This window comes from Cyprinus carpio, chromosome A1, assembly GCF_018340385.1.
Source record: "Cyprinus carpio isolate SPL01 chromosome A1, ASM1834038v1, whole genome shotgun sequence".
Classification (NCBI taxonomy): domain Eukaryota; kingdom Metazoa; phylum Chordata; class Actinopteri; order Cypriniformes; family Cyprinidae; genus Cyprinus; species Cyprinus carpio.
The window spans coordinates 18,051,769-18,079,549 of NC_056572.1; the positions used below are offsets into that span (position 1 = coordinate 18,051,769).

The 27,781-nt window shown below is 37.9% G+C and overlaps 1 protein-coding gene across 3 annotated transcripts in view; it reads left to right on the forward strand.

Moving 5' to 3' along the window:
* Window positions 1-27,781, forward strand: part of chst10 (carbohydrate sulfotransferase 10) — a 154,416-nt gene that overhangs the window by 89,418 nt on the left and 37,217 nt on the right. Inside the window, exon 2 of one of the 3 annotated variants that reach the window (XM_042755700.1) lies at window positions 14,735-14,859. The exons of 1 other annotated variant lie outside the window; for it this stretch is intronic. In XM_042755700.1, coding sequence (XP_042611634.1) covers window positions 14,760-14,859 — 100 coding nt within the window. In that variant the 5' untranslated portion in view covers window positions 14,735-14,759. Of the gene's footprint in view, window positions 1-14,734; window positions 14,863-27,781 lie in introns of all 3 variants that reach the window. One more of the 3 variants, XM_042755649.1, reaches the window with a different exon arrangement.

The following is a 27,781-nucleotide window of genomic DNA, read 5'->3' on the forward strand; positions in this document are numbered from 1 at the left end:
TGCAAGCAGGAGTAGAGTTTTCAATGAAAGAAACTTTAGCTTAGCTGAATGCAAAGGCTCGAATGGGCCCTGCTGTAGTGATTTTAGCAGTAGAGTCAGGTCCCAAGAGGGTATAGAGGGGGGCCGGGAGGGATTTAACCTCCTGGCCCCTCTAAGGAACCTGATGACGAGGTCATACTTACCTAATGACTTCCAACCTGGACTTTGAGGGTGGAGGGAGACAGCCTTCGCTCCAGCCATTGCTGCAGAAAGGAAAGCACGACCGCAATCGGGCATCTTCGGGGGCCCTCTCTGTGAGAAGAACACCACTCGTCAAACAGGTTCCACTTCAAGGCGTAAGCATGTCTCGTAGACTGTGCTCTTGCCGAAGTGATGTAGTTCGGTATCTCCTGAGGTAGGTCACCTAGAACCTCTGCGCCCCGTCCAGGGACCAGACATTGAGTTTCCAAAGGTCTGGACGCGGGTGCCACACGGTGCCCTGTCTCTGAGTCAGTAGATCCTTCCTCAGAGGAATCGGCCAAGGAGGGGCTGTCGCGAGGAGCACTAGTTTGGGGAACCAGGTCTGAGTGGACCAATACGGCACCACTAGCAAGACTTGCTCCTCGTCCTCCCGGACTTTGCACAGTGTCTGTGGAAGACAGTTCACTGGGGGAAACCCATATTTGCGTAGTCCCTGCGGCCAGCTGTGTGCCAGGCTAGCACCGACCGCGCACGTTCCTCTGTGAGGCGTGCTGTCTGTTCAGCATATCAGCTGGAGGGACCGGCTCTATTGCGTCCTCCGCCAGTAGGATTGCGATCTCTCTCTACCCGCAGAACAGGGGCATCAGACGCTTTCACTGTAGTGAAGTAGATACGCGCTGAACTTGGGGGGACGCCGGGCTAACTGAATCGCATAGCCGAGGCTGATGGTCTGCAGAAGCCAGGGAGACAGCATGTGTAGCGGTGACCAGGCACTTAGAAACCGTACAAGCGGGACCAGTGGTACCAGTGGGGCAGCAAGGTGGAACACAGGGACCCAACTCGGGCAGCAGGAAGGTGGAACTCGGGCGGCAGCAAGGTGGAACACAGGGACCCAACTCGGGCGGCTTGTGAGCGGACCGGAGAGGGGTATGAGTGTGGGGTGCAAGGCTCACCTGGTTCCACAGGTTGGCAGAGGGTGCGTGAGTAGGGCCTTCATTGACGCTCTCGAACCGCCCGCTGCTGCCATCTGGCGAAGGAGGAGGATGAGTGAGGTCCGGTATTTGGCCATCCGCAACTCTCCGTGCTCTCCTGGGACCCAGAGATAGAGAAAACTGCTCTCTCGTCGAGATTTCCAGATTCTCCACCCGGCTTTCCTCCAGGGGAGGGAGAGGTGTTTTCACCATCCCCCAGAAAGCAGCTACCTCTCTCTGGGTCGCCCTTCCCGGGGCCTCTTGCTCTTCCACTCACCGCCAGGTTGGACGGGGGCCAGGATGGCTGGGGTGGCCTGCCTACGCCCAGCTCTACAGCGCCACTTGCTGGAAGCTGCTGCGGATGCGGCGCGGGAGCAGGGGTGGACGCAGGGGGCCGGGCAGAAGGTTGGACCGCCTCAGTCTGCTCCCGTGCAGCCGAGAACTGCTGGGCCAGGTTCTCAACCACGTCGCCGAAGAGGCCGGTCTGGGACACAGGGGCATTAAGGAACTGATCTTTGTTGGCGTCCCTCATTTCAACCAGACTCAGCCAGAGATGGTGCTCCTGGACCACAAGTGTGGACATCGCACGACCCAGAGAACGTGCGGTGACCTTCCTCGCTCGGAGCGCGAGGTCAGTGGCGGTTCGGCGTTCCTTCAGAACTTCTGGATTGTGACTATCCTCGTGCAGGTCCTTCAGTGCCTTGGCCTGGTGCACCTGCAGTAATGCCATAGCGTGTAAGGCGGAAGCAGTTTCCCCGCAAGCCATATAGGGCACTGCCGGTTAGACCAGATGAATGCCTATAGGCCCGGGAAGGAAGCACCGGGTCTCCCTGGGCAGACTTAGGACACAACTGCATCGCTACCGCCCGCTCCACTGGGGTAATCACAGAATACCCCTTCGCTGCACCGCCATCGAGGGTGGTAAGGATGAGGAGCCCACCGGCTGGTTTCTGGCAGTAAAAGGTGCCATCCACGACCTGGTGAGCTCGTCATGCACTTCCGGTTAGAAAGGCCACGATGGGGCCCTGAGAACCAGCGCGAGCCACCTTGAGAAACCAATCATCCTGCCTCGAGAGCTCAGCGCAGTGGAGATTTCCACTCGAGCCCTACCCTCTCAGCGGCCCGGGAAATCATAGCTGTCATCTTCAGATCCAATTCAGGCTTTGCAACCATCCCGGGGGGCGGCAGAACGGCCGAATCTTCATCGGACAGCTCTCCCTCCGATGCTGAGATCGACATCTGGTCGGGGGGAGGCCCACTGGATACCGCTGGTACGCTCTTTGAAGAGCACCCTGTGCTTTCCGTGGGTTGCTCCACTGGATCGGAGGTGCAAGAGGAGTGATGGTCCCCAGAGGGTTGGTTCCCTGCAGGGTTTGCCAGCACTGTAATCCTCAAACCACCCGCGCTACTGCTGGAAGTGGTTCTCGTCTTTCGGCTGCCAGAATGAGCCCCAGATCACGGCAACGGTACTCCGCCCCCCTGAAGGTAGCGGAACCTGGTTCACAGCTCCGAGATGGTCATCTTCCTGCAGTGGGAACATGACTCATCCATGAAGGCCACCTCAGCGTGCTTGATGCCCAGACACATGAGACAGCGATCGTGACCATCACCCGTTGCCAGGTAACGACCGTACCCAGAAACGCACGGGTGAAATGACATCCTTATGAGGACAGTCCGTCGTCTTAACAAAGACGCACCCGTGAAGCTCTTTTAGAGAAATTTGCTCTTTAGGAAATGCTCTTTTAGTGCTGAGGCGCACAGGGGAATTGGCCGCTTACAACACGACAGGGGGTAGTGCAGCCTGAAGTGTGGAACCCACTCGACTCAGGAACGACCACCGCTGAAGTGCCGTCTCGCCAACACACAAAGCTTCCGAGAGTGTGCTGAACTCGTAGTTCACAGCAGACACAGTTGAGCAGAACGATACTAACACTCGGCTCTGAAGCGAAAAGCTGGTATGCATTGCACCCGCTGCCTTATTATACTCATGCTGTGATCAGCGGCAGCTGGATGCAATAATTGCATGCCAATGTGCATTGGCTCGTTCAGTTTACACTCGAAGTAGATTGGTCTATCGACGCTATATCCCAAAACGTCGAGAGTGACCGACTGAAAGGGAACAAGTGACTTATAACTGAATTAATAAAATATTACATAAAGGTTAACTTATCACTTAGTAATCATTTAGGAATGTATAGTCATGTTTTGTAAATGATTAGTTCATCATTAACTAATAATTTATAAATGACTTATAACTGAACGTTATTATGTGTTATCGACCAATTTATCTTGTACCCCGATAAACTATTAAAGTGGTCAAATTCCTTAATTATACTGGTTATTGACGCATAAAAATGATCTAAATATAAGATAATTTTATCAAGTAAAACAAAACAATATGATTATGGTCATGAATCTTAATCGGTGTAACGTCAGATTTCCTTATGGCTTGTGCTAGTGGTTCGAGGGATAAACAAAACAATAAAGGGGAAAGTGGACATCTCTGCCTTATTCCATGCTGTAAAGGAAACGAGGGGAGATAATATTACCAGTTGAGACTGATGCCTCAGGTGAGTGGTAGAGTGTCTTTATCATAGTAATGTTCACCAAAACCAAAACATTACAGCACTGCCCACATATAGTTCCACTCTAGCCTGTCAAAAGTTTTTTCTGCGTCAAGTGAAAAAACCGCACAAGGATTTGGAAGAGAGTCTGCAATATCAAGTAAAGGAAACAGGCATATTATCGGACGCGTGACGCCCCCTAATTAAACCGGTTTGGTCCACTTTGATTAATCCTCTGGGGTCTAAGGGTGTTTTGGAGGCCTGGAGAAGTTTTGAAATTCCCTGATATTAAATTTTATAATTTTTTCCAATACATTTTTTCAGTTGCTTATAAACATATACATGGTTAAAGCATGAAAACATTGTTTTCAGTACAAACTGGGCTACAATAATATGTAAATAGCATGTATGTACATGATTGTGTTTTTGAGAAAACAACGTTAATGCGTGGTTTTAAAACTAAAATTTTGAAGTCACTGAAATAAGGCCATAAAACACATACGGAACATTTGTTCACAAAACTGTCAAACCTGGATCCTGTAGCCTAGAATTTTTGTTTCAAAATGATGTGAAAATCATCTTGTTTACTCGATAGCAGAAAACAATAGATGGATTAAAAAAACACTTTTTGTGTCAAAAGGGCATATGCGAGTAATCGTGAATGATCATGAATATTGGTGTGATTCACACCTGAGAAGAAGGCCTGCATAATGAGCTGCATTATGAGCCTTTCAGTCAGGTATGTGACTGAGAGGGAAGAGTTACGAGAAAGAATGTGAGGACAAAATAAATGTATATATATTTTGTTTGTAGTTTATTTAGAATATATTTAATTATCCCACAAAATAACAAGAGATTCACTTACGAGTGCAGTTAAACAGTTAATCAGGACCAATAAAGGCTGACTTTTAAAGCTGAATTTTTAGCAACATTACTCCAGTCACATGATCCTTTAGCAAATACAACTTTATGTATTTTCAAATAAATGCATGCTTGGTGAGCAGAAGAGAACTCTTTACAAAAACATCTTACTGTTCAAGAGCTTTATACTGGTATTGCGTCATGTTGAAATATATAAATGGACATCACATACCTGACATTTCCAAAGTGTATATTGTTTATGTCAGGGTTATTCAAATCTTACCCTCGATGGCCAGTTTAGCTCCAACCCTGATCAAACACACCTGAGCATGCTAATCAGTGTCTTCAGGATCATTAGAAAATCACAGGTAGGTGAGTTTGATCAGGGTAGGAGCTAAACTCTGCAGTGCACTGGCCCTTCAGGGTAAGAATTGAATAACCCTGGTTTATGTGCTCTGAGGGATGTTTTCTTTATTTTATAAATGCACAAAGTTTTGTTGTTGATATGTGTGTATACAAAAAAAAAAAAATAGATCCTTTACAGATTTGATTGATATATTGCGCTTATCTGTACGATCAAAACTGAAAGTGTTTTAAGTTATTTCTGGTGTTATCAGGAGAAGAAGCCACAAAACGTGTATCCGCGTTTGTCGACCCCAGAGGGTTAAGCTATGAATTACTTTCTCCATACGAGAGGCAATAATTTTAGCATAAACTTTTAGATTGCATGAGATGAGTGATACTGGTCTGTAGTTAGAGCAATCCAATGGATCTTTACCCTTTTTAAGAAGCAATGATATCAAAGATTTTTTTTTTGTATATCATAGTCGATTGCAAAATTAAACGAATCCAGCATTAGAGTCCCTACCACATACCATATTTCTAAATATAATTCAGGAGGAAGGCCATCTAGGCCTGGTGACTTGCCCTTTTGAATGCTTTTTAGTGCTTCATGGAGCTCCTCCAAAATTAACGGGGCCTCCAAAGAGTCTTTATCCATCTGCGTGATCTGAGGCAGTTCTAATTTATCCAAGTACTCTTTACAAACGGACTCATCAAAATCGGTTTCGGTTTTGTACAAATTTGTGTAAAACCCTTTAAATATGTTGTTAATTAACATAGGATTTATGGTTACCTGGTCATCCGAGGGTCTACATCACAAGATATATTAATTTCGAGAAACTCATTTATATGATCTTTTAGCGAATTAATTAATGTCTGATTGTTTAGTAATGATGTGTTAAGACGCCATCTAGGGGCCTTGGTCTTAATGTTGGAAAGGTGAACATTACATAACACTGCAGAGTGATCAGACAATAACATTGGTAATATAGAGATGGAAGAGTTAGATGAAATTAGAGATGGGCTGAGAAAGTCCTTAGATGTAGTATTCTGGATTCTCCAAAGATCGATTACATTAACCCTCTGGAGTCGATTAACGCGTATACGCGTTTTGGGGTATTTTCTCCTGATAACCCCGAAAAGAACTTAAATTACACTTTCAGTTTTGATCGTACAGATAAGTGCAATACATCAGTCGAATCTGTAAAGGGTCTACTTTTTTTGTATACAGACATAATAACAACAAATTTTTGTGCACTTATAAAATAAAGATAACAAACAAGGAGTGCTGTCTGCAGCCTTTGTCTGCGCTGATCTTCAGATACAAATGCGTCATTAAAATGAACTGTAACTCAGTTAATACTCAACGAAGAGACATGAGAGAGATATCTATAGAAAGCCTGACATGTCTACTTTTAAACTAAACAAGTGCTGCTGAAAACAAATATTCTGTGATAAAGTAATCCATATGAAAACAACGCGATGTCCGTTTTTCACGTCTCCCTTCATTATCTTCTAATGCGACCACGCCCCCGCGCCGAGCGCGCTTTTAGAGATTCAAATGTTTCACTGAAGCGCGCGGCTTTTGAATACGCCCACACAACAGAAGACAACGCAGCGAGACTGTTCTTCAAGTTTTTATTATTTTACTGTTTGCTTCGCGATGAGAGGAATAAGACATAATTCACCCCAAAAAGATGTGATGTGGTTGAGGATTTGAGATTTGGATTTCCTCAGAAAAAAGAATGAAGCACTTTATCCAGCAGAGATCATAAACATGAGTAAGTCTCTTTTTATTTATTTATATACTTGTACTAGTTTTCACATAACGTGTAAATATTTTACTAGTTAGACTTTTTCCAAAGACTTTTTCCAAACTATAATTCCTGACTAAATGTATAATCAAGTGAAATATTATGAAGTTTCAATAACAATATACACTACTATACCATTCAAAAGCTTGATGTAAATAATATAAATGTAACAATAAATGTAACTGTAACAAATGTAACAATCATTGCTGTTCTTTCAATTTATCCCCCCCTAAAAAAAACCTAAAAAAAAAATATTCTCAGCTCTTTTCAACATTAATAATAATAATAATAATAATAATAATAATAATAATAATAATAATAATAATAATGATGATGATGATAATAATAACAATAAATGTTTTTTTGTAGAAAATAAGATTGTTAAAAGGATTTCTGAAGGATTGTGTGACTGGAGTAATGATGCAAAAAATTCTGTTTGAAAGTCAGCTTTGATTTTTCCTAATAAACTGTTTAACTGCACTCACAAGTGAATATTAAATTATGTTGTGGGATAATTAAATATATTCTAAATAAACTACAAACATAAAATTATATCCATTTATTTTGTCCTCACATTCTTTCTTGTAACTCTTCCCTCTCTGTGACACAGCTGACTGAATGGCTCATTATGCAGCTCATTATGCAGGCCTTTGTCTTCTCAGGTGTGAATTCATGATAGTTGACGCCTACTCGCATATGACTTTTACCAACAAAAAGTGTCTTAGAAAATTTAAATCAATATATTGTTTTCTGTAAGTGAGTAAATAAGATGATTTTCACATCATTTAGAAAAAAAAAATTCTAGGCTACAAGCTCCAGGTTCTCAAAATTCCTGGGAACCAATTTTCTATATGTGTTTTATTGCCTTTTTCAAGTGATTTAACATTTTTAGTTTTTCACTAACCACGCATAACATTTTTTTTTCTCAAAAACACAATCATGTACATACATGCTGCTCACATATTATTATAGCCTAGTTTGTGCTGATTACAGTGAGATTAGACTTTAGCCATTTAGATATTTATAAGAAACTGAAAAAAGCACAAATGTCAGGGCATGACAAAACTTCTCCAGGCCCCAAAAATACCCTTAGACTCCAGAGGGTTAAGTTCCGCGACAAATTTATTCAGTAACTTAGAGCAGGGGTTTTCAAACTGTGGGTCGCAGAATGGAGCAAGTTGGGTCCCACAGTCACTTGGCTGCAGCTAAATTTGCGTTTAAATGACACACACTCACACAGTTCAGTCTAGGGCTGCAAGATATAGCCTACCAATATTAATTACGAATTGCAATATCCTTAGTGTGATTTTCGAATTGCAATTAAGTCTGCGATTTAAAACATGCGTTGCGTGTTTTGAAGCACGGGCATGCACGAGTTGTAATTACAGTGAGGGTCTCAGAGCAACGTCATTATTAAAAGGTTCAATCGGTCCGCATTATTAATGAGAAAAAAACTGCTCACTTCAATGCGCTGTATTCTACATGAGATTGCATACACCAGAAAATTCAAATGTTACGGAAATGGTTTCAGGTATGTTCATTCATTTCTATCGTCTGTTTGAACTGCACTGTTTTCGTTCGGGAAACAGACTGTAAAAAGCATTTCACATGCAGGGCATAAACGTAACGTTAATTGTAACACTACAAGATTTAAACATTTCCACATAACAAAATTTCGCAATATTTCCTTGACATATCATCTCTATATAGAGAAAAGGAAAGTTCAAAAATCTTTTGAAGATATTGATGACCATTTATTTAACTGACTGAAGTAAATTTGTCATCTCACTTTTATGTGTTTATTTAAAATGAGACGCATCTGTGTATTATTTTTACCTATTTCACAATTATTTTAATCTCCAACCTGTTTTAGATAGTTCTGCTTTACTTCTTATGCTTTCCTAAAAAAGTGTTGGATTGTGCAGCGCTTTTCCTTACACACACACACACGGAAGGACCATGAATGCATTTTCTGCGCTGAACCCCGCGATGAGTTTAACAACACGCAGCGCAGATTACAGTTCACTGTAGTGAGCATGTTTCACGTTTTTATGGACGGATCATATTTTAACATCTGTAAACAAAGAAATTAAAACTTAAATATTATGGTGAAATTTTACAGTTGTACAATAAAATAAAATGGTTATTTTTCATAAATACTTTCTGTCATATCAAACTTTTAATTATGATTAGGCTTAAAGTAATGTCAATTGTTTTTTTTTATTTTTATCTCAAATATTTCGGTGGGTCGTGAAATAGATTATACTTGTCTAGGTGGGTCGTGGAATGGAAAAGTTTGGGAACCACTGACTTAGAGGATGGGTTAGCTGTAGTATCAGGGTGAGATTTTTCCAGTGCTGGATTTAAGACAGCAATAAAATCACCAACCATTACTAAAGGATAATCAATCTGCTCAAGTAATACTATATTTGAGATATTTGTGAAAAATGCATCTGCCTCATTCGGGCAGTAAATGGAGACCAATGCTAACCTGTCATTATGTATTTTACAGCATATAAAAACAAATCTACCCTCATCATCATTCCCGGTATGTTCAGTAGTTAAATGTAACCTCCTATCAACTAAGATAAGCACCCCTTTAGTTTTATTACGAGCACAAGAGAAGGCTGCCATTTTGTAATACTTGTTTTGAAAAAGTGCCACATTGCATTGTTTTAAATTGGACTCTTGTATCAGGGTACAGGAAATCGATTTACGGTGCAAATGTTCTAATATACGGGTACGTTTAATAGGAGAATTTAGGCCATTCGCATTCAATGATAAGATATTCAGAACCTGCATTGTGTATTCGCAATGTCAAGATTATGTCTACCTAAAGAGAAATAAAAGCAATGCCATACTGCCAGTGACATGTAAACATTAGAATGTATCCTAGATACCGATCCACCTAGATGCATAATCCTTTTAAAAGAAAATCAAAATAAATAAGAATATTGATGTCTGTTGAAGGGCAAAACAAGAAAAAGGAATGACAAACTATGTACAAAAGCCAAAGCAGACTGCACATTACCGAGAGTGTAGGTCTGCATAAACAAAAGAAACAAATGTTGATGCGTCCATGTCCATTCAATGCAAGACATGTCCCCAAAAGGCCCACTGAGCCAAAAGCTTAGAGATCAAACCTGCTCTCCATTAACTCGAAAAATAGTAATAATAAATAAAAATAAATGATTATTATTTACCAGTCATCGGACGAGCGTACAGGACAGGGGCAAGATTCCAAAAAGAAATTAACAAGTGTCCATGGCCACCTTGTTATCGTCCTCTTCAGGGCAGTAGGATCACCACAGACCTCATCTCATTGAGCTAAAAGAATGGAGACAGTAGCCGTTGCCTTCCTGCTGCTTTGTAGTGCTGTAGAATACATCTTCTGTGATAGTAAAGTAATAAAATCCTCCGCCTTCTGAGGAGAGTCGAACATCATCTGCCGTAGTTTAATTACCGCCGGATATGTGAGGAAGGGCTGGAGACCGTGTGCTGTTATCTTCAAGACTGGATTAAAGATCTTTCTCTTGGTAGTTGTGGCTGGACTAATGGTGGGAAAAAATAGTAGCGTGACATTGTCCTGCGTATCTTTCACTGGATAAGCCTGCCAAGCACCTTTCAGGATCGCCAACCTGTCATGCCATCTTAGAACACGGAACATGAGAGTACGTGGCCGATCAGAGTTTTTCCTTCCGTCATACACGCGATAGGCCCAGTTAAGCTCGATGTCATGGCCTTTTCAGTGAGGGGATCCACCGCATCAGTGCCCTCCGCCCCTTCTGGCAACCCCACCAGTCGTACGTTATTTCTTCTGCTCTAATTTTCAATGTCCGTAATTTTTTCGGTGAGCTGATTTCTTAAGTTTGTGACTGTAATCGACCCGGTCCCGTGTCTGTTGTGCTGCGTTGGTTAGCTTTTCAACTTCTGCTTTTAGCTCTTTTACAGAATTGTTGGTCGTTTGTATATCCAGATGTAGATTGTGGAGTGCTGGGGTCAGTACAGAGTCTATTGCTTCTCTTACAGTCGAAGCCACAACCGAATCGAGAGTACTTTGTTGCTCTTTGAGCACTAACTTGATATAACAGCGTCAAGATCCTCTCTGGAGATGACGGAATATTTGAATTTTTTCTTTATTGGTGATTGTTCACTCTCTCTTTTCTGAACATCCTTGACTGCCGGGGTACCCATAGTGGGCTAGGAAAAGAGTGGTTCAAAATGTACTGACAGGATATATACAATTCCTGAAAAAGTGAGCAGAGCGAAGGACTATGTGTGCGTTGCTGCCGAAGGGTCACGTGATCCAGTTTGTGTCATTTTTTAAAAGTCTATCCTTCACAGCCTTGTTTTTTTCTGCTTAAAATTCAATCTGGCATCTAACCTGATTAAATTCTAAGGTGGTCTTTTGGTATTTACTTGTGGTCCTGTTTGGTATTGCACCTTGATTTGTAGTTATTTGGTAAAAAAAAAGAAAAAAAAGCTGTACTCAGGTTTTGCACCAAATGTACATAGTGGCCATTGAGAATGTATGTCAAAGGAAAAGAGAACCTTGTTAACCTTTCTTACAACTGCATTAACAGTATAAGCGTAGGCGATGCATTATCAAGTTTATTGTGTGTGCGCTGCACAAACACTGATAAAACTCATGTTTAGGTACAAACCCGATTCCAAAAAAGTTGGGACACTGTACAAATTGTGAATAAAAACAGAATGCAATGATGTGGAAGTTTCAAATTTCAATATTTTATTCAGAATTAAAGATCGACCGATATGGGTTTTTCTATAGCCGATGCCGATGCCGATGTTTAGAGGTCAGGGTCAGCCGATGGCCGATATGTGCTGCCGATTTTTAGGGCCGATATCTTGAAGTTTTCCCCTTCATTTGCATGCTAAAATGTCACACTAATAATAAGTGGATGCACAACATTTCTAAACTTATCATCATTTATTGAGCACTGACTTGAACCATCTCTCGAATCTTAATTTTGTGCACTGCACGGTATTACAAAAAAAAAAAAAAAAAAAAAAATCTAAAGTTAACCAAACAAATCAATAAACTGACCAAGTATTAAATATATAAAACAGGTAATATATATATATATATATATATATATATATATATATATAAAAGTCAATCATATACATAAAAGTTTTAGAGCATTTATCAAGCAGAATTTTTCAAGTTTGTTGGAACATAAATGTAAACTTAAATATACATTTAAATAAAAGAAATACAATTTTATAAATAAAAATCAATTAAACTGAAAAATATAAAAAAAATAATATATCTAAAAAATAAATAATAGTAGTGCTGCAAACACACTAGCAACCAGCAACATTTGTGTTTGGTATAAATGACACAGAACATCTAAAGTGCATTCTAACTTCAAACTTACATCGCAGTCGGTTCATTATTAAGATTAAGTACAGTCAACCAAACATATAAAAGGTTACACTGGTCAGTTTAAATAGACAGTAGTATACCGGTCCAGTCTGCTGTTATGCAAATGACGTTTTTGCTCATGTGAAGAGGATGATCTTTTCCGTCTAGTTTACATTAAAAAAATAAAAAAAATGTTATAGTTTAACATTCAGATACATTGCGAATATGGAAACATTTGGATATGTGCAGAACGAGACGTGAGCAATAAACTCCAAATACATCTAGCCAAACCCGCGCGCGCTCGTCCTCGTCTGCACGCACACACCCACTGTCACGATCTTATGCACTGTAAATGCAGGATTTTTTAAAACAAATATGCCTACCGGAATGCAAAAATTCAAAATCGAACATTTTGCAGAACAGGATCAAATAAAGTACTGGTCATTAATACTCGCATAAAATGTTTAATGTGAAAAAAGAGGTTCACTGACTGCGCAGCACAGCCACAAGCGCCACAGTTACGTTTGGGATAATTTTATTTTTAATACTATAGTGTCATTTTAAAACATTGCAATTGCGTTTTAAAATACAACAACTAGCACCACGAAACCATTTAAAGAGGCGCATTCAGCGGTCTCTTTGACAAGAAACAGTCAACTAAGTAAAATGATCTCAAACGTACAGCGCGCTCCCTTCATTTTATCAAATTATCATAATCACATATTCATTTTACAGTCCTGCTACTAGCATTTTATTCAGACTAAAACCCCTTTAATTCGGGTGAGAAAGCTTTTTTTCCGAGTGGCTTTTGCACATAATAATAATACCGCTGCAGACGCATTTTGCAGCATTAGGCTTATTCATTGATTGTTAATTTAAACGACGATCAATCATGGAAATGATCAAATATTGACATCCCTAAATGCAAATGAGTTGGATGGAAACCTGGCTATTGTCTGAATCAAACCATGCTTCCGAACAAATGTCATTCACCGTTCTGGACTGCTCCAGGACAGCTGTCTCTCCGAGCACGGTGCTGTCTGTGAGCGGGGCGGAGTAACGTAACCCTCAATCACGCTGCAGTGTTTGTGAGAGCTGCCACCTTCTCCACCCCATTTACAGAGTGAAATTCTCTGATTACCTTTATCTCCCAGGACTGTTGTTGAATCTTCCAAAAGTTTTGGCTTGGGGTCCTTCACATGCGGCAGCAGCACTTTCCACCGCACCAATAACACGGGGCTGCCTGCCGACGTGCCTGAATTTAAATCGGCACTACTAAACACGGATATCGGCCGATGCCGATATATTAAAAAATGACAAATATCGGCCCGATATATCGGCCGACCGATATATCGGTCGACCTCTATTCAGAATACAAAATAGATGACATATCAAATGTTTAAACTGAGAAAATGTATAATTTTAAGGGAAAAATAAGTTGATCTTAAATTTCATGGCATCAACACATCTCAAAAAAGTTGGACAAGGCCATGTTTACCACTGTGTAGCATCCCCTCTTCTTTTTATAACAGTCTGCAAAAGTCTGGGGACTGAGGAGACAAGTTGCTCAAGTTTAGGAATAGGAATGTTGTCCCATTCTTGTGTAATACAGGCTTCTAGTTGCTCAACTGTCTTAGGTCTTCTTTGTCGCATCTTCCTCTTTATGATGCACCAAATGTTTTCTATGGGTGAAAGATCTGGACTGCAGACTGGCCAGTTCAGTACCCGCATCCTTCTTCTACGCAGCCATGATGTTGTAATTGATGCAGCAGATTCTCTGAATCTTTGGATGATATTATGCACTGTAGATGATGATAACTTCAAACTCTTTGCAATTTTTCTCTGAGAAACTCCTTTCTGATATTGCTCCACTATTTTTGGCCGCAGCATTGGGGGAATTGGTGATCCTCTGCCCATTTTGACTTCTGAGAGACACTGCCACTCTGAGAGGCTCTTTTTATACCCAATCATGTTGCCAATTGACCTAATAAGTTGCAAAATGGTCCTCCAGCTGTTCCTTATATGTACATTTAACTTTTCCGGCCTCTTATTGTTACCTGTGCCAACTTTTTTGGAATGTGTAGCTCTCATGAAATCCAAAATGAGCCAATATTTGGCATGACATTTCAAAATGTCTCACTTTCAACATTTGATATGTTATCTATATTCTATTGTGAATAAAATATACGTTTATGAGATCTGTAAATTATTCCATTCCTTTTTTACTCACAACTTTTTTGGAATCGGGTTTGTAATTAATAGTAGTTTTACACATTGGTCACATGCTTTTGATACATCATTAATGCATTAACGTTCTTTATTGTAATTATGAATTTTATTATATGACCTCTTTCCATTAGGAGGGGATAATTTAAGTAAACTTAAAACAGTTTTCATATAAACGAATATTGCTTCACAGAGCTGGTGAGCACTAGATAGTATGACAATGTACTGTAACACTAAACCAAAGGATGTTCGGTACAGTATATGCATTGGCATAGCCAATGTAGTAAAAAATAAAGATGCTGTGTTAATTGTGTTAATTAATTTTAATGCATACAACAGCAAATAGTACTCGCAGAAACTAACCTATTTTTTATTTTTATTTTTTTGTAGGATTTGACATCCTGTTCGTGTGCCAATGATGCGCCGTCATTGGTTGCTGGTTGGTGCTTGTGGCTGGGTGCTACTTATCCTTATGTTCGTCAGCAAGTTCATCAACTTCAGCTTCAGAATACCAGGTGGTATGTGTTTATCACATTAGGTCAGAGTTTCTATGCAGAGATATTGATTTAAAGTGTTTATCTATGTTGCAATGCAACAACTTTTGAAAACTTTAAAAATCCCCACTTTTTGAAAATTTCCCCCTTCAAACTTAAAGGGGTCATATGATGCAGCTAAAAAGAACATTATTTTGTGTATTTAGTGTAATGCAATGTGTTTATGCAGTTTAAGGTTCAAATTTATTTTCCATATAATGTACATTATTGTTTCTCCTCTATGCCCCGTCTTTCTGAAATGCGTTGATTTTTACAAAGCTCATCATTTTGAAAAAGCGAGGCATGCTCTGATTGGCCAGCTATCCAGTGTGTCGTGTTTGGCCGAATGCCTCAAGCATGTGACGTAAATGTTACACCCCTTAACATAATGTGCCGTCTCCCAGGCCAGCAGCATGAGACTCAGTCCAGTTGCTCTGCTCGTGCACATCCATCATCAGTTCTCTTTTAGCAGTTCAGTCAATGTACTGTAAGGAGTAACTGAATAACTTGGGATATTGGTTTATTTCGCATCAGAGGGAGTGTAAGGCATGTTTATAAACCGAATAACTTAATTTGTGGATTAGTGTGTACTGGAGACGTGAACCATTTCAAACGATTCAGTTTGATTTGGTGAACTGGTTCGACCGGTTCACTAAGAAGATCCGGTTAAATAGAAAGATTCATTCACAATCCAGACATCACTAGACAAGACAAAATCAATAAAACACAGTACAAATGAAGCATTTATTGCATCCAGTGGGGACATAATTACTGATTATAATGACTTATACTGTCTTTTTATGTATTGCGCTGCGTAAACATAAAACCATGTCTGCATTTGCGATCTGAGAAACAACAAACAACAAGCCTACTCTACTGCTCAAAAATTGCATTTAAATCATCATTGGCAAATTATTAAAATATAAAAAACGTACGTACAGGCTGTGAGTCAGAAGAGTCAGACTGTCCTTGCAAAGTTTGAACTGCCCAACTTTATAGAAACAGCCATTGTGCCACAGACGCATTGCAGGCTACTGGTTCAGGAAGCAGTCCTAATCCTCCATAAAATGTGACGCACACATCTGAATATTTGGGTTGGACTGTTCTGGAACAGTGTTGAAATACAACTTAACCACTGAATTCTAGTTGTGTTCTCTTTTGGAAGGCCAAACAAAGTAGTTTCGCTTTCACAACTAAACACAGAGCGTCTCCACAACATGGCAGTGGCGGCATCTGAGAGAATAAAAGTTACGCTTCTTTCTTTGCATGAACATTTGGGTGGCCTTATGCAAATCTTCCCACATATTGACGTATAGATGTGGGGGTGTGTTAGAACGAGCCATTTTAGGGGAGTGTGTTTGACTCTTAACTTTTATAAAGAATATCTCTTTGTATTTAAGACTTCACAGATCTTTGCAACTTTACAGATCTTCTTTATGCACCAACAGCTTGTAACACTCCAAAAAGAAAGGAAAAATTGCACTCCCCAGTATATTTGTAATCTCCTCCTCCTGCATAACACCTCTAGATCTCTTCGGTCGTCTAGTCAGTTTCTCCTCTCAGTCCCTCGTTCACATTTTAAAACCAAAGGCAACCAGGCTTTTGCTGTGGCAGCTTCTAGGTTCTGGAACAGTCTTCTCCTACACATAAGATCTTCCACTTCTATTTCTTTGTTTAACCCTCTGGAGTCGATTAACACGTATACGCGTTTTGGGGTATTTTCTCCTGATAACCCCGAAAAGAACTTAAATTACACTTTCAGTTTTGATCGTACAGATAAGAGCAATACATCAATCGAATCTGTAAAGGGTCTACTTTTTTGTATACAGACATAATAACAACAAAACTTTGTGCACTTATAAAATAAAGATAACAAACAAGGAGTGCTGTCTGCAGACTTTGTCTGCGCTGATCTTCATTTACAAAGGCGTCATTAAAATGAACTGTAACTCAGTGAATCCTCAACAAAGAGACATGAGAGAGATATCTATAGAAAGCCTGACATGTCTACTTTTAAACTAAACAAGTGCTGCCGAAAAACAAATATTCTGTAATAAAGTAATCCATATGAAAACAACGTGATGTCCGTTTTTCACGTCTCCCTTCATTATCTTCTAATGCGACCACGCCCCCGCGCTGAACGCGCTTTTGAGATGATAATGTTTCACTGAAGCGCGCGGCTTGAATACGCCCACACAACAGAAGACAACGCAGCGAGACTGTTCTTCAAGTTTTTTTTTTATTTTACTGTTTGCTTCGCCATGAGAGGAATAAGACATAATTCATCCCAAAAAGATGTGATGTGGTTGAGGATTTGAGATTTGGACTTCCTCAGAAAAAAAGAATGAAGCACTTTATTCAGCAGAGATCATAAACATGAGTAAGTCTCTTTTTATTTATTTATATACTTGTACTAGTTTTCACATAACGTGTAAACATTTTACTAGTTAGACTTTTTCCAAAGACTTTTTCCAAACTATAATTCCTGACTAAATGTATAATCAAGTGAAATATTATGAAGTTTCAATAACAATATACACTACCATTCAAAAGCTTGATGTAAATAATATAAATGTACCAATAAATGTAACTGTAACAAATGTAACAAACAATGCTGTTCTTTCAATTTATCCCCCCTAAAAAACCTGAAAAAAATATTCTCAGCTCTTTTCAACATTAATAATAATACTACTAATAATAATAATGATAATAATAACAATAAATGCTTTTTTTGTAGAAAATAAGATTTTTAAAAGGATTTGTGAAGGATTGTGTGACTGGAGTAATGATGCAAAAAATTCAGTTTGAAAGTCAGTTTTGATTGTTCCTAATAAACTGTTTAACTGCACTCACAAGTGAATATTAAATTATGTTGTGGGATAATTAAATATATTCTAAATAAACTACAAACATAAAATTATATACATTTATTTTGTCCTCACATTCTTTCTTGTAACTCATCCCGCTCAGTGACACAGTTGAATGAATGGCTCATTATGCAGCTCATTATGCAGGCCTTTGTCTTCTCATGTGTGAATTCATGATAGTTGAAGCCTACTCGCATATGACTTTTACCAACAAAAAGTGTCTTAGAAAAATTAAAATCAATATATTGTTTTCTGTAAGTGAGTAAACAAGATGATTTTCACATAATTTAGAAAGAAAAATTCTAGGCTACAAGCTCCAGTTATCAAAAGTCCTGGGAACCAATGTTCTGTATGTGTTTTATTGCCTTATTCAAGTGATTTAACATTTTTTAGTTTTTCACTAACCACGCATAACATTTTTTTTCTCAAAAACACAATCATGTACATGCTGCTCACATATTATTATAGCCCAGTTTGTGCTGATTACAGTGAGATTAGACTTTAGCCATTTAGATATTTATAAGAAATTGAAAAAAGCACAAATGTCAGGGCATGACAAAACTTCTCCAGGCCCCAAAAATACCCTTAGACTCCAGAGGGTTAAATCTTCTTTGAAGACTCATTTTTATTCTGTATGTTTTAATTCTGTTTGAGGGTGTATCTTTCATTTGTCCTTTTGTGTTCTTGATTATGTATGTTCTTAAGTTTGTTTCACATTTGTTGTACAGCACTTTGCCTTCAACACCTATTGTTTTTAAACGTGCTTTAAAAATAAATTAAACTAAACAACTCAACTAAATAGACTCAATCCTAGTCTTCAGTACGCCCACATGCAGCTCAACGGCTAACCTGTCTACCCGTGTTCAATGTGCCAAAAACTAACAAACAAAAAAAAACTAAAATAAAAACAGTGTTAACCACTAACATTGTAAAGTGTTACTAAGATTTCTTAAGCTGTAATGCAGGCAAAATCACACAGATATAAATAAATAGACCTTTAAACCATCACACGTTTAAAAAAGGCTCTCTCTCTCTCTCTCCCTCCCCCCCCCTCTCTCTCTCTCTCTCCTCTCTCTCTCTCTCTCACACACACACACACAGACCCCCCCCCCCCCCACCACACACACGCACACACACACACAGAGGTAGAGTGAGATCAGCGAGATTAATAGAGTCATTATTTTTGTTTTCTTCGCTTACAAAAACTGTTCCCGTTGCTTCATATATCCCAGAGTGCATGTCGGATGGCAGATAAAGTGACGTGACATGACATACAGCCAAGTATGGTGACCCATACTCAGAATTCGTGCTCTGCATTTAACCCATACAAAGTGCACACACACACTGTGAACACACACCCGGAGCAGTGGGCAGCCATTTATGCTGCGGCGCCCGGGGAGCAGTTGGGGTTTCGTGCCTTGCTCAAGGGCACCTGAGACTCGAACCCACAACCTTAGGGTTAGGAGTTAACCTAGAGAGCCTAGTGGTTAGAGAGTATTTAATAGAGTATTCTGGCGACGACTTTCATACCGTTTATGGACCTTGACACTGTCAATGCAGTCTATGGGACAGTCACAGGCCTCCCAATTTTCATCCACAATATCTTAAATTGTGTTCTGTAGACAAACAGAGCTTTTATGGGTTTGAAACGACATGGGGGTAAGTGATTAATGACAAAATTTTCATTTTGGGGTGGAGATTCCCTTTAACTTATTCTATGTATTTGTTTGTTTGTCAATCTATCATAGACAGAGCAAAAAAAGGATTAGGCTTAAAAGATTTCTTATCCTATGACTCCATCTAGTTGACAACCTTAGTATTATAGCCTGAAATCTCTGCTGAAATATAGTTAATAATAGTTTTTAATTTTCTTTTAGCCATATATCATTGTAAATTCATGAATCTAAACATGTTTCTTCAGAATGACTTATTCTCCATGCATAAAAAGTTTTAAAGGGTTTGAATAATGAACTTTAAATATATAAGAAAATTATCTTTTTTACTGTTACTTTAATAAATCACCATGGTAACACCATTCAAGATATCCAAAATCTGTTTGCAGTTTAGCATCTTTAATATGTTGTCATCATGTAGACAAAGGTTGCTGTGAATTGCAAGATTCTCCTCGAAGTAGCATGCAATAATGCACAGCCTGGTTATTTAAAAAAAGAAAACGCATTCAAAACCAAAATAACAGACTTCCTGTAGGTTGTAGCTAATGACTGTACATAAAAGTTGTCCGGCTTGATGAACAATATATATACCGAGTTTTGTGTCTGTAGCTAAAATGTACCCCCTCACTTGTGTCAAAAGTCATGCTACAGAGCGCCTCCACTCCCATTTATGAGCTTTTGCCAGTGTCTATCATTAATATTGATGTGTGTTGAGTTTCATGAAATTCTAAGCATGTTAAGTGCCTCAAAAACACAAAAAAAAGAAAAAAGTTTGACATGTTGACATGGCAACAGTTTTAAAGATATCAAAAATGCCTTCACAGTTTTACATCTGCAGTGTTTTGACATTATTCTGATGAAGTTTGACGCAAATTGGGTAAAAACAAATGTGATTTCAAACCCTTTTTAAAAGAGACACTTCCTGCTTCCTGGCAGTTCTCCTCTGGCCAGACGAAACCAGCAGTTCAATTCCAGGCTGCAGCAAGTCACATTGTGCAGAGAACTAGTTCCTGTGGTCTTGTCCCGGTGGCCGTCTAGGAGACAAGGTCTTTACAGGGTATCTGGGGCTCATCTAGTTGTCCTGCTCTCTGCTGACTTTCGGGGCTGTAGAGGTCCTCTCTAGGTGCTGATCCACCATCTGGGCTGGGTACATACTGGATCCCGGTTACTGCAGTGACCATCTGATCTGGATACAGACTGGATCTGGTTGCTACGGTGACCTCGGAATAAGAGAAAAACAGACTAATATTAGTGTGGATGCCATTCTTCTAACAATGTAGCAAGTACATCGGGTGTTATGGGAAGTGATCCCGACTGACCTAATTAATGCAGCCTAAAAAACAGATTTGAAACTGATTTGAATATTAGAAATGTTATATGTAAGCCAGGTTAAAGAGATGGGTCTTTAATCTAGATTTAAACTGACAGAGTGTGTCTGCCTCCCGAACAGTGTTAAGTTGGTTATTCCAGAGTTTGGGTGCTAAATAGGAAAAGGATCTGCCGCCCACAGTTGATTTTGATATTCTAGGTATTATCAAATTGCCAGAGTTTTGAGAATGCAGCGGACATGGAAGACTATAATGTAACAAGAGCTTGTTCAAACACTAAGGTGCTAAACTATTCAGGGCTTCATAAGTAATAAGCAAAATTTTAAAATCTATATGATTTTTGATAGGTAGCCAGTGCAGTGTTGACAGAACCGGGCTAATATGGTCATACTTCGTGGTTCTAGTAAGAACTCTAGCTGCTGCATTTTGGACCAGCTGGAGATTGTTTATTAAGTGTGCATAACAACCACCCAATAAAGGATTACAATAATCTAACCTTGAGGTCATGAATGCATGGATTAACATTTATGCATTTGACATTGAGAGCATAGGTCGTAATTTAGATATATTTTTGAGATGGAAAAATGCAGTTTTACAAATGCTAGAAACATGGCTTTCTAAGGAAAGATTGCTATTAAATAGCACACCTAGGTTCCTAACTGATGACGAAGAATTGACAGTGCAGCCATCAAGTCTTAGACAGTGTTCTAGGTTATTACATGCAGAGTTTTTAGGCCCTATTATTAACACCTCTGTCTTTTCAGAATTAAGCAGTAAGAAATTACTCGTCATCCAGTTTTTTTTATATCGACTATACATTCCGCTAGTTTTTTTCAAATTGGTATGTTAGATGGAATAGGGTCTAACATACATGTTGTTGGTTTAGATGATTTAACAAGTTTATACAATTCTTCCTCTCCTTCAGTCATTACTGCTGTGCTCTTGGGAAATGTCAACACCTGTTGATGCTTTATTTTTCATTAATTTAGTCACTGTATTGAATAAATACCTGGGGTTATGTTTGTTTTCTTCTAAAAGAGATGAAAAGTAAACAGATCTAGCAGTTTTTAATGCTTTTCTGTAGGATAGGTTATTTTCCCAATAAACAATTCAAAATACTTCTAGTTGTGTTTTCCTCCAGCTGTGCTCCATTTTCCAGGCTGCTCTCTTTAGGGTGCGAGTGTGCTCATTATACCACGGTGTCAGACTGTTTTCCTTAATCTTCCTTAAGCGTAAAGGAGCAACTGTATCTAAAATGCTATAGTTTCTGTTACATCATCAAGTTGTTCTGAGGTTTTGGATATGCTAAGGAATTGGGATAAATCAGGAAGATTACTTGCAAAGCAGCTTTTGTGGTAGAAGTAATGGTTCTACCATACTTGTAACAAGGAGTAGAATTTACAGTTTTAGCTATATGAAGTTTGCACAAGACTAAATAATGATCTGAGATATCATCGCTTGGCTGCATAATTTCAACACCATCAACATCAATTCCATGTGACAGTATTAAATCTAGAGTATGATTTCGACAATGAGTAGGTCCTTAGACGTGTTGTCTAACCTCAATAGAGTTCAGTGAGAAAAGGTAGGATAAATAAAACTTTTAATAATGTCTAAGATTTTTTATTATTATTATTTTAAATTTCTATAAGCATTTCTAAAATAATTGTAATAATATACTGACAGTACAGTACATATCAACTGATTCTATGCATTTGTTTGCTGTTCTAATGGATTGCAAAAGTGGACAACCTTAGTATTATAGGTTTCATCTATCAGCAGAAATGTCTGAGTGTTTTTCATTTTCTGTTGGGCACTGCAGCTTTATAAATTTATGAAACTGAGCATGTTTCCACATAATGATTTTTTCTTCATATGTAAAGCATTTTAAAGAGTTTAGATTATGCACTTTAAAGATATAAGAAAACAGTACCACTTTACAATAAGGTTTCAGTTGTTAACAGTAATGAACTATATTAGTTAACATGAACAATATTTATATAGTATTAATCTTAGTTAATATTAAGTAAAAAATTTACTAACACATTATTAAAATTTAAAGTTAATAATAGTTTTTAATTTTCTTTTAACCGTATATCATTGTAAATTCATGAATCTAAACATGTTTCTTCAGAATGATGTTTCTTCAGTATCTGTTCAAATTAATTGATGTACTGCGAACTAATAAGAACATATTTTTTTATTAATAATTAACAGATTAAGAAATGCTATTCTTTTTGCTATAAAACTTGTTCTAATGTCCTTTGTTAGTTCATGTCAGTTAATGCATTAACTAGGGCTGGGCAATATAGCTAAAAATGTATCAACGATATAATGTTTCATATTGTTCGGTATAGGGCTGTGCGATTTGGGGAAAACATCTAATTGCATTTTTTTTTTTTTAAATATTGCGATTAAATTTATCGTTTCTTTGTATTAATTAAAACGTGTTTAAATAATAATTAAATAATGTTTAAATAAGTGTAATAAATTATAAATTAATTATAATTAAATAATAAATAATTTATTTAAATGTTTAAATAATAATTTATCTTTTTTTTTAAATAATAATAATACTGATAATAATATGGTTTAGCATACAGAGTTAGGGCCTGCGAGAGATTGGGGTAATCTGTAAAATGTAAAAAAAAAAAAAAAAAAAAAATGGATTAGACAACAAAATAAAAAAAATTAAAAAAAAATTAACATTTTTCTCATTTAATTAGAAAACAACCCGATTCACAACATTCATTTCCAAATGCATAAATCTGGAATAGACCTGCACTGGCCTCAAACCTAGTCCCTATAGCAGCCCTTGGCCGACAGCTTACCAGTGTCCTGGGCCAGAGTCCGACTGGAACCCCTGTCTTTTTCTCTCTCTTATTTGCTTCCTAATTGCACTGCTGTTGCAGCAATTAAAATAGGTCAGTTTTGTTTTTAATTGCAAAGTTATATTTCTTATTGTTTCATAATTAATTAATTTAGAAAAATGTTGTTGTTGTTGTTTTAAGTGACGACCAAGGACGACCAAAGCGGTTTTAAGCCAGCAGCAGCAGACAGCTGAGTTGATCACGTTTGATCAATTTAGCATTCTCAAATAATCACGAATTGCTTAAAATAAAATCTGTAGATATTAAACAATTAAAGCATAGTACAATGTTACCTTAAACATTTAACCTAAATAAAAGTGCACTGTTAGGCGTAGGCTATGTCTAAGGGTTTGTGCGGAGAGTGGAAGCTGAAGCAGGCTTAATGCATGAGGCGCCAATGCTATCACTTCATTTTGTTCTTCAGTGTAAACAAGTAGGCTGCTGTCATTTTTGCTCATACAGATAAGACTAAGGCCTCGTTTACACTGCCAGTTAAATGTGACCCAATTCCAATTTTTTGCTCATATATGTAACAGATCAGATCTGTTCTATGACAGTGTAAATGGGATAAAAAACGCATGCATTCGGATATTTCAAGATCGGTTTCAGGCCTCATTCATATGTGGAAATAAATAGGATATAAATCAGATATGTGCCAATGCTACTGTCATGTAAACAGGCAGGTCGGATTTTCTGAGGCATTGCATTCTGTATGTCATTAAAACTGCGACAATTTGGTACTTCTACGCAGTTTAATGACGTCATATGTGACCCATGCTGGCAAAATTAGTGTAAATTCGCACGGGCTATTTTAAGCTACAGGCAAAAAAACATAAAATCTTATCTTTATTTGTACATTTTCTGAGAGGATTACCTTTTCTCCGCTCACTTCTCACGCTGACTCATCTGAAGTGCATGCATATAAATATTCTCACATTTCACTGCTGGTTATATATGCTCTATATAATTGTGTATGTGACAAATAAAAAATCTTGAATCTTGAATCTTGAATAACGGCGCACGATTCCGATAAATACTCACATATACAGAATTACAGTATTTCAGTGTTCACTCAAACATCATCTGCTCTGTCTTAAGTGAACGCTTACGGAACTGTTGGGGGAAAACATCAGATGTGTAACATTATATTAGATCCATGCATTACAGTATAGGAACATTATCATAATGTTAATCTAAAAATAAAAGAAAAGAGGGAATCACTCACTGCACTTCATTGAACTGCTTTTGTAGTTTTAATAATCGATTTATTTGTAATGAACACTTAAGTTATTTTTACATTTGATTGCTCTAGTTTAGATATACAATGATAAAGGTAATGTATTATTTGTTTCTATCTAGGCTATTTGTTCTACTGTTTTTTTTTTTTTTTTTTTTTTTTTTTGTTTGTTTGTTTTCTTGCATCTGTTCTTATTTATAATAGCAAAGATAAAAAAAACAACAACAACAAAAAAACGCTGTAATAATAAGAAAAGATGGAGGACTTTACTATCGACTTCAAATGGGTGTGACTCGGTCATTTTTTGTCCGATTTTAACAAATCCTTAATCATTTTTAAGGTCTTTTAATGGAGAATGTAAATTTCCTTTTTTTTTTCTTTTTTTTTTTAATTGCTCAATTATGACTCGTTTTGTCAGCACAAGTCACATTATTCTCATGAGGAAGCACATGTGGAGGCGGTAAATGACAACAACGCATGCACGCCGTTTCACGGGGTATGGCAAGTTTAAACACATGAATCGGATATGGGTCACAATTGAAAGAACGTGTAAACGGACAGCCAAAAAAATCAGATATAGGCAACAAATCAAAATTGGGCATCAAGACCTGCAGTGTAAACAAGGCCTAATACTTCATTCGGAACTGTAAATGGTCTACCCTTATTTTTGTGTGCACTCACAGTATCGACAAAACGTTGTGTCTTTTGTAAAATAGAAAAAACAAACAGATATAAACTGATTTTTTATATTCACAATAAGCTACAGAATAGCCTACATGTAGGACTGGATCCATGAAGGGCTAATAATGACAGTAAGTCATTAATAATATATGATCGCGCTTTGGTTCATATTTAAGAAACAACTTTTAAAAAGTTGTATATTATTACAGCAAAAATGTGTTTCTGTTCAATTAATAATTTTTATGTGAGGTTGAAAAATAAACAGTGCTATGATCATCAGTGCTATAAGTTAGTTTTGCTGTAGGTAGTTGGCTTCATTGTGGGGGGTTGACATAAAGGTGTGAATCTCTTGCTCTTTCATATGGAGAGTAGGCTATCTGATAAGCGTTTCAAACTTGCTGAGCAGGCCTAGGCAAAGTGTCTGTTTTTGGACAAATGCCTCGTTTGGTTTGGCTTTTGCAATTTTTGCAACGGCATACAGAGTATTACAATATGGTTTTGTTTTTTTCTCAGGAGAGATGAGGCGCCTCTGAGAGCGAGACAAAGAAACTGTCCGAAAGAGACAAAAACTTTTGCTGCTTTGTACTATTTTAAGTTTTGCGCTGTTTTAATTGCGGCAACGGTGCAGTCGTTTTGGCAATACAAATGTAAAAATAAAGTGCAGTAATAAGAAACTGTCCCCGAGACATCATGTAGGCCTATTTTTTTTTTAGTTTCATTATTGGGCAATTCCAGTGTTAAGGACATGACATTCGCAGTCAAAACCTGAAATATAAATTCTCACAGAATGTATTCATTACCAATATATTGAACCATCTCTTTATGTTTTTCTAAATCCCAAATAGAGTCCAGAAAAGTATCTGTCTATGTGTTTAATACTGAGCTGCATGATGACATCACTGAATTCAATGATGAACTGCCTTTAACTGTCATTTTGCATTATTGACACTGTTTTCCTAATTAATGTTGTTCAGTTGCTTTGACGCAATCTTTTTTGTTTAAAGCGCTATATAAATAAAGATGACTTTAATAGGTTATTTTGGATTTGGGAAATACACATGTTAAGGACTTGACAAAAAAAAAAAAAAGACCCGAGTTCTTGCGAGACAATGTATTTTGTAGACTGTCTGTGATTTACAATGGAGAAAACCAGAAGCAACAATATCTGCAGAATGGAGAAGCGTTGACTATTCACAAAATAACAATTTTATTTACATTTTCATTTTTTTGTTTCAGAGGAAAAATCAATGTTAATGATGTGACATCTCTCCGTTACGGACCGTTCTGAAAGCAGATTTTATGCAAACGCATATAAATGCTTTAAAAACTTTAACAGAGATGTCTAGTAGCCTTTAGAGAGAAATGCAACCTTCATTCAAATTATATAATCAGGGAGTACTTGCTTTCGTTTTGAATTGGTTCCTTTAAAAGTAAACATTTGTCTCATGTACCGTAGGTGGACAACCAGAATGGGTAATACCCGTCGCAGGGCCGCGGCGTTAACTGCAAGTCAGGCGCATGTTAAAATCATTCGCCAAACTACCGCCAGGTGGCGCAAAGGGACGGATTGCGAACTGAATGTAATTGTAAAATGTTGGTTTGTTAATGGAGATGAAAGGAGGAAGTAAAACAACAATAACATTGTAATATAACATTGTAACATCCTTAAAAACCATTAGAAAATTACCAGTGAGTAAAAACGTGGGATAGTCTTAGGCTCATTTCGGTTCATTCTTGGTTAAAAATGAGAAAAGTGCTTCCATATCCTTTAAATTATTATTATTATTTTATTATTATTTTTTTTTGTATAATTAAGCATAATTAAGCATCATATACTGCAATTATAGTTATCCATTAGAATTATAATTTTTTAATTATTGTTCTGTTCTGATAAATTTGTTAAAGGTAAAGGATTTGTTGTAAAGTGAGGGGAAGTAAAAATATCCTGTTGGTGCCTATAACATTATTAGGCCTGCCGTTATAATATCTGAATGCTATAAAATGCAACTTATACATGACTTTTTTTTTCCTCTCACAAAAAAAAAAAAAAAACGCATACGAAAATAGGCGATTAATCAGTTAAAATGTGTTACTGTGGGTTAAAAAAAATTACATTATAGGCTATACTTAGGAACAGAATATGGGCCTAATGTAGGCTATGTTGTTAACTATTTACAAGTATCGTGTATGGTTGTTTCCAAGTTTTTTTTTTTTTCCCATTGCATCTAAAAATGACTTTGTGCATCAC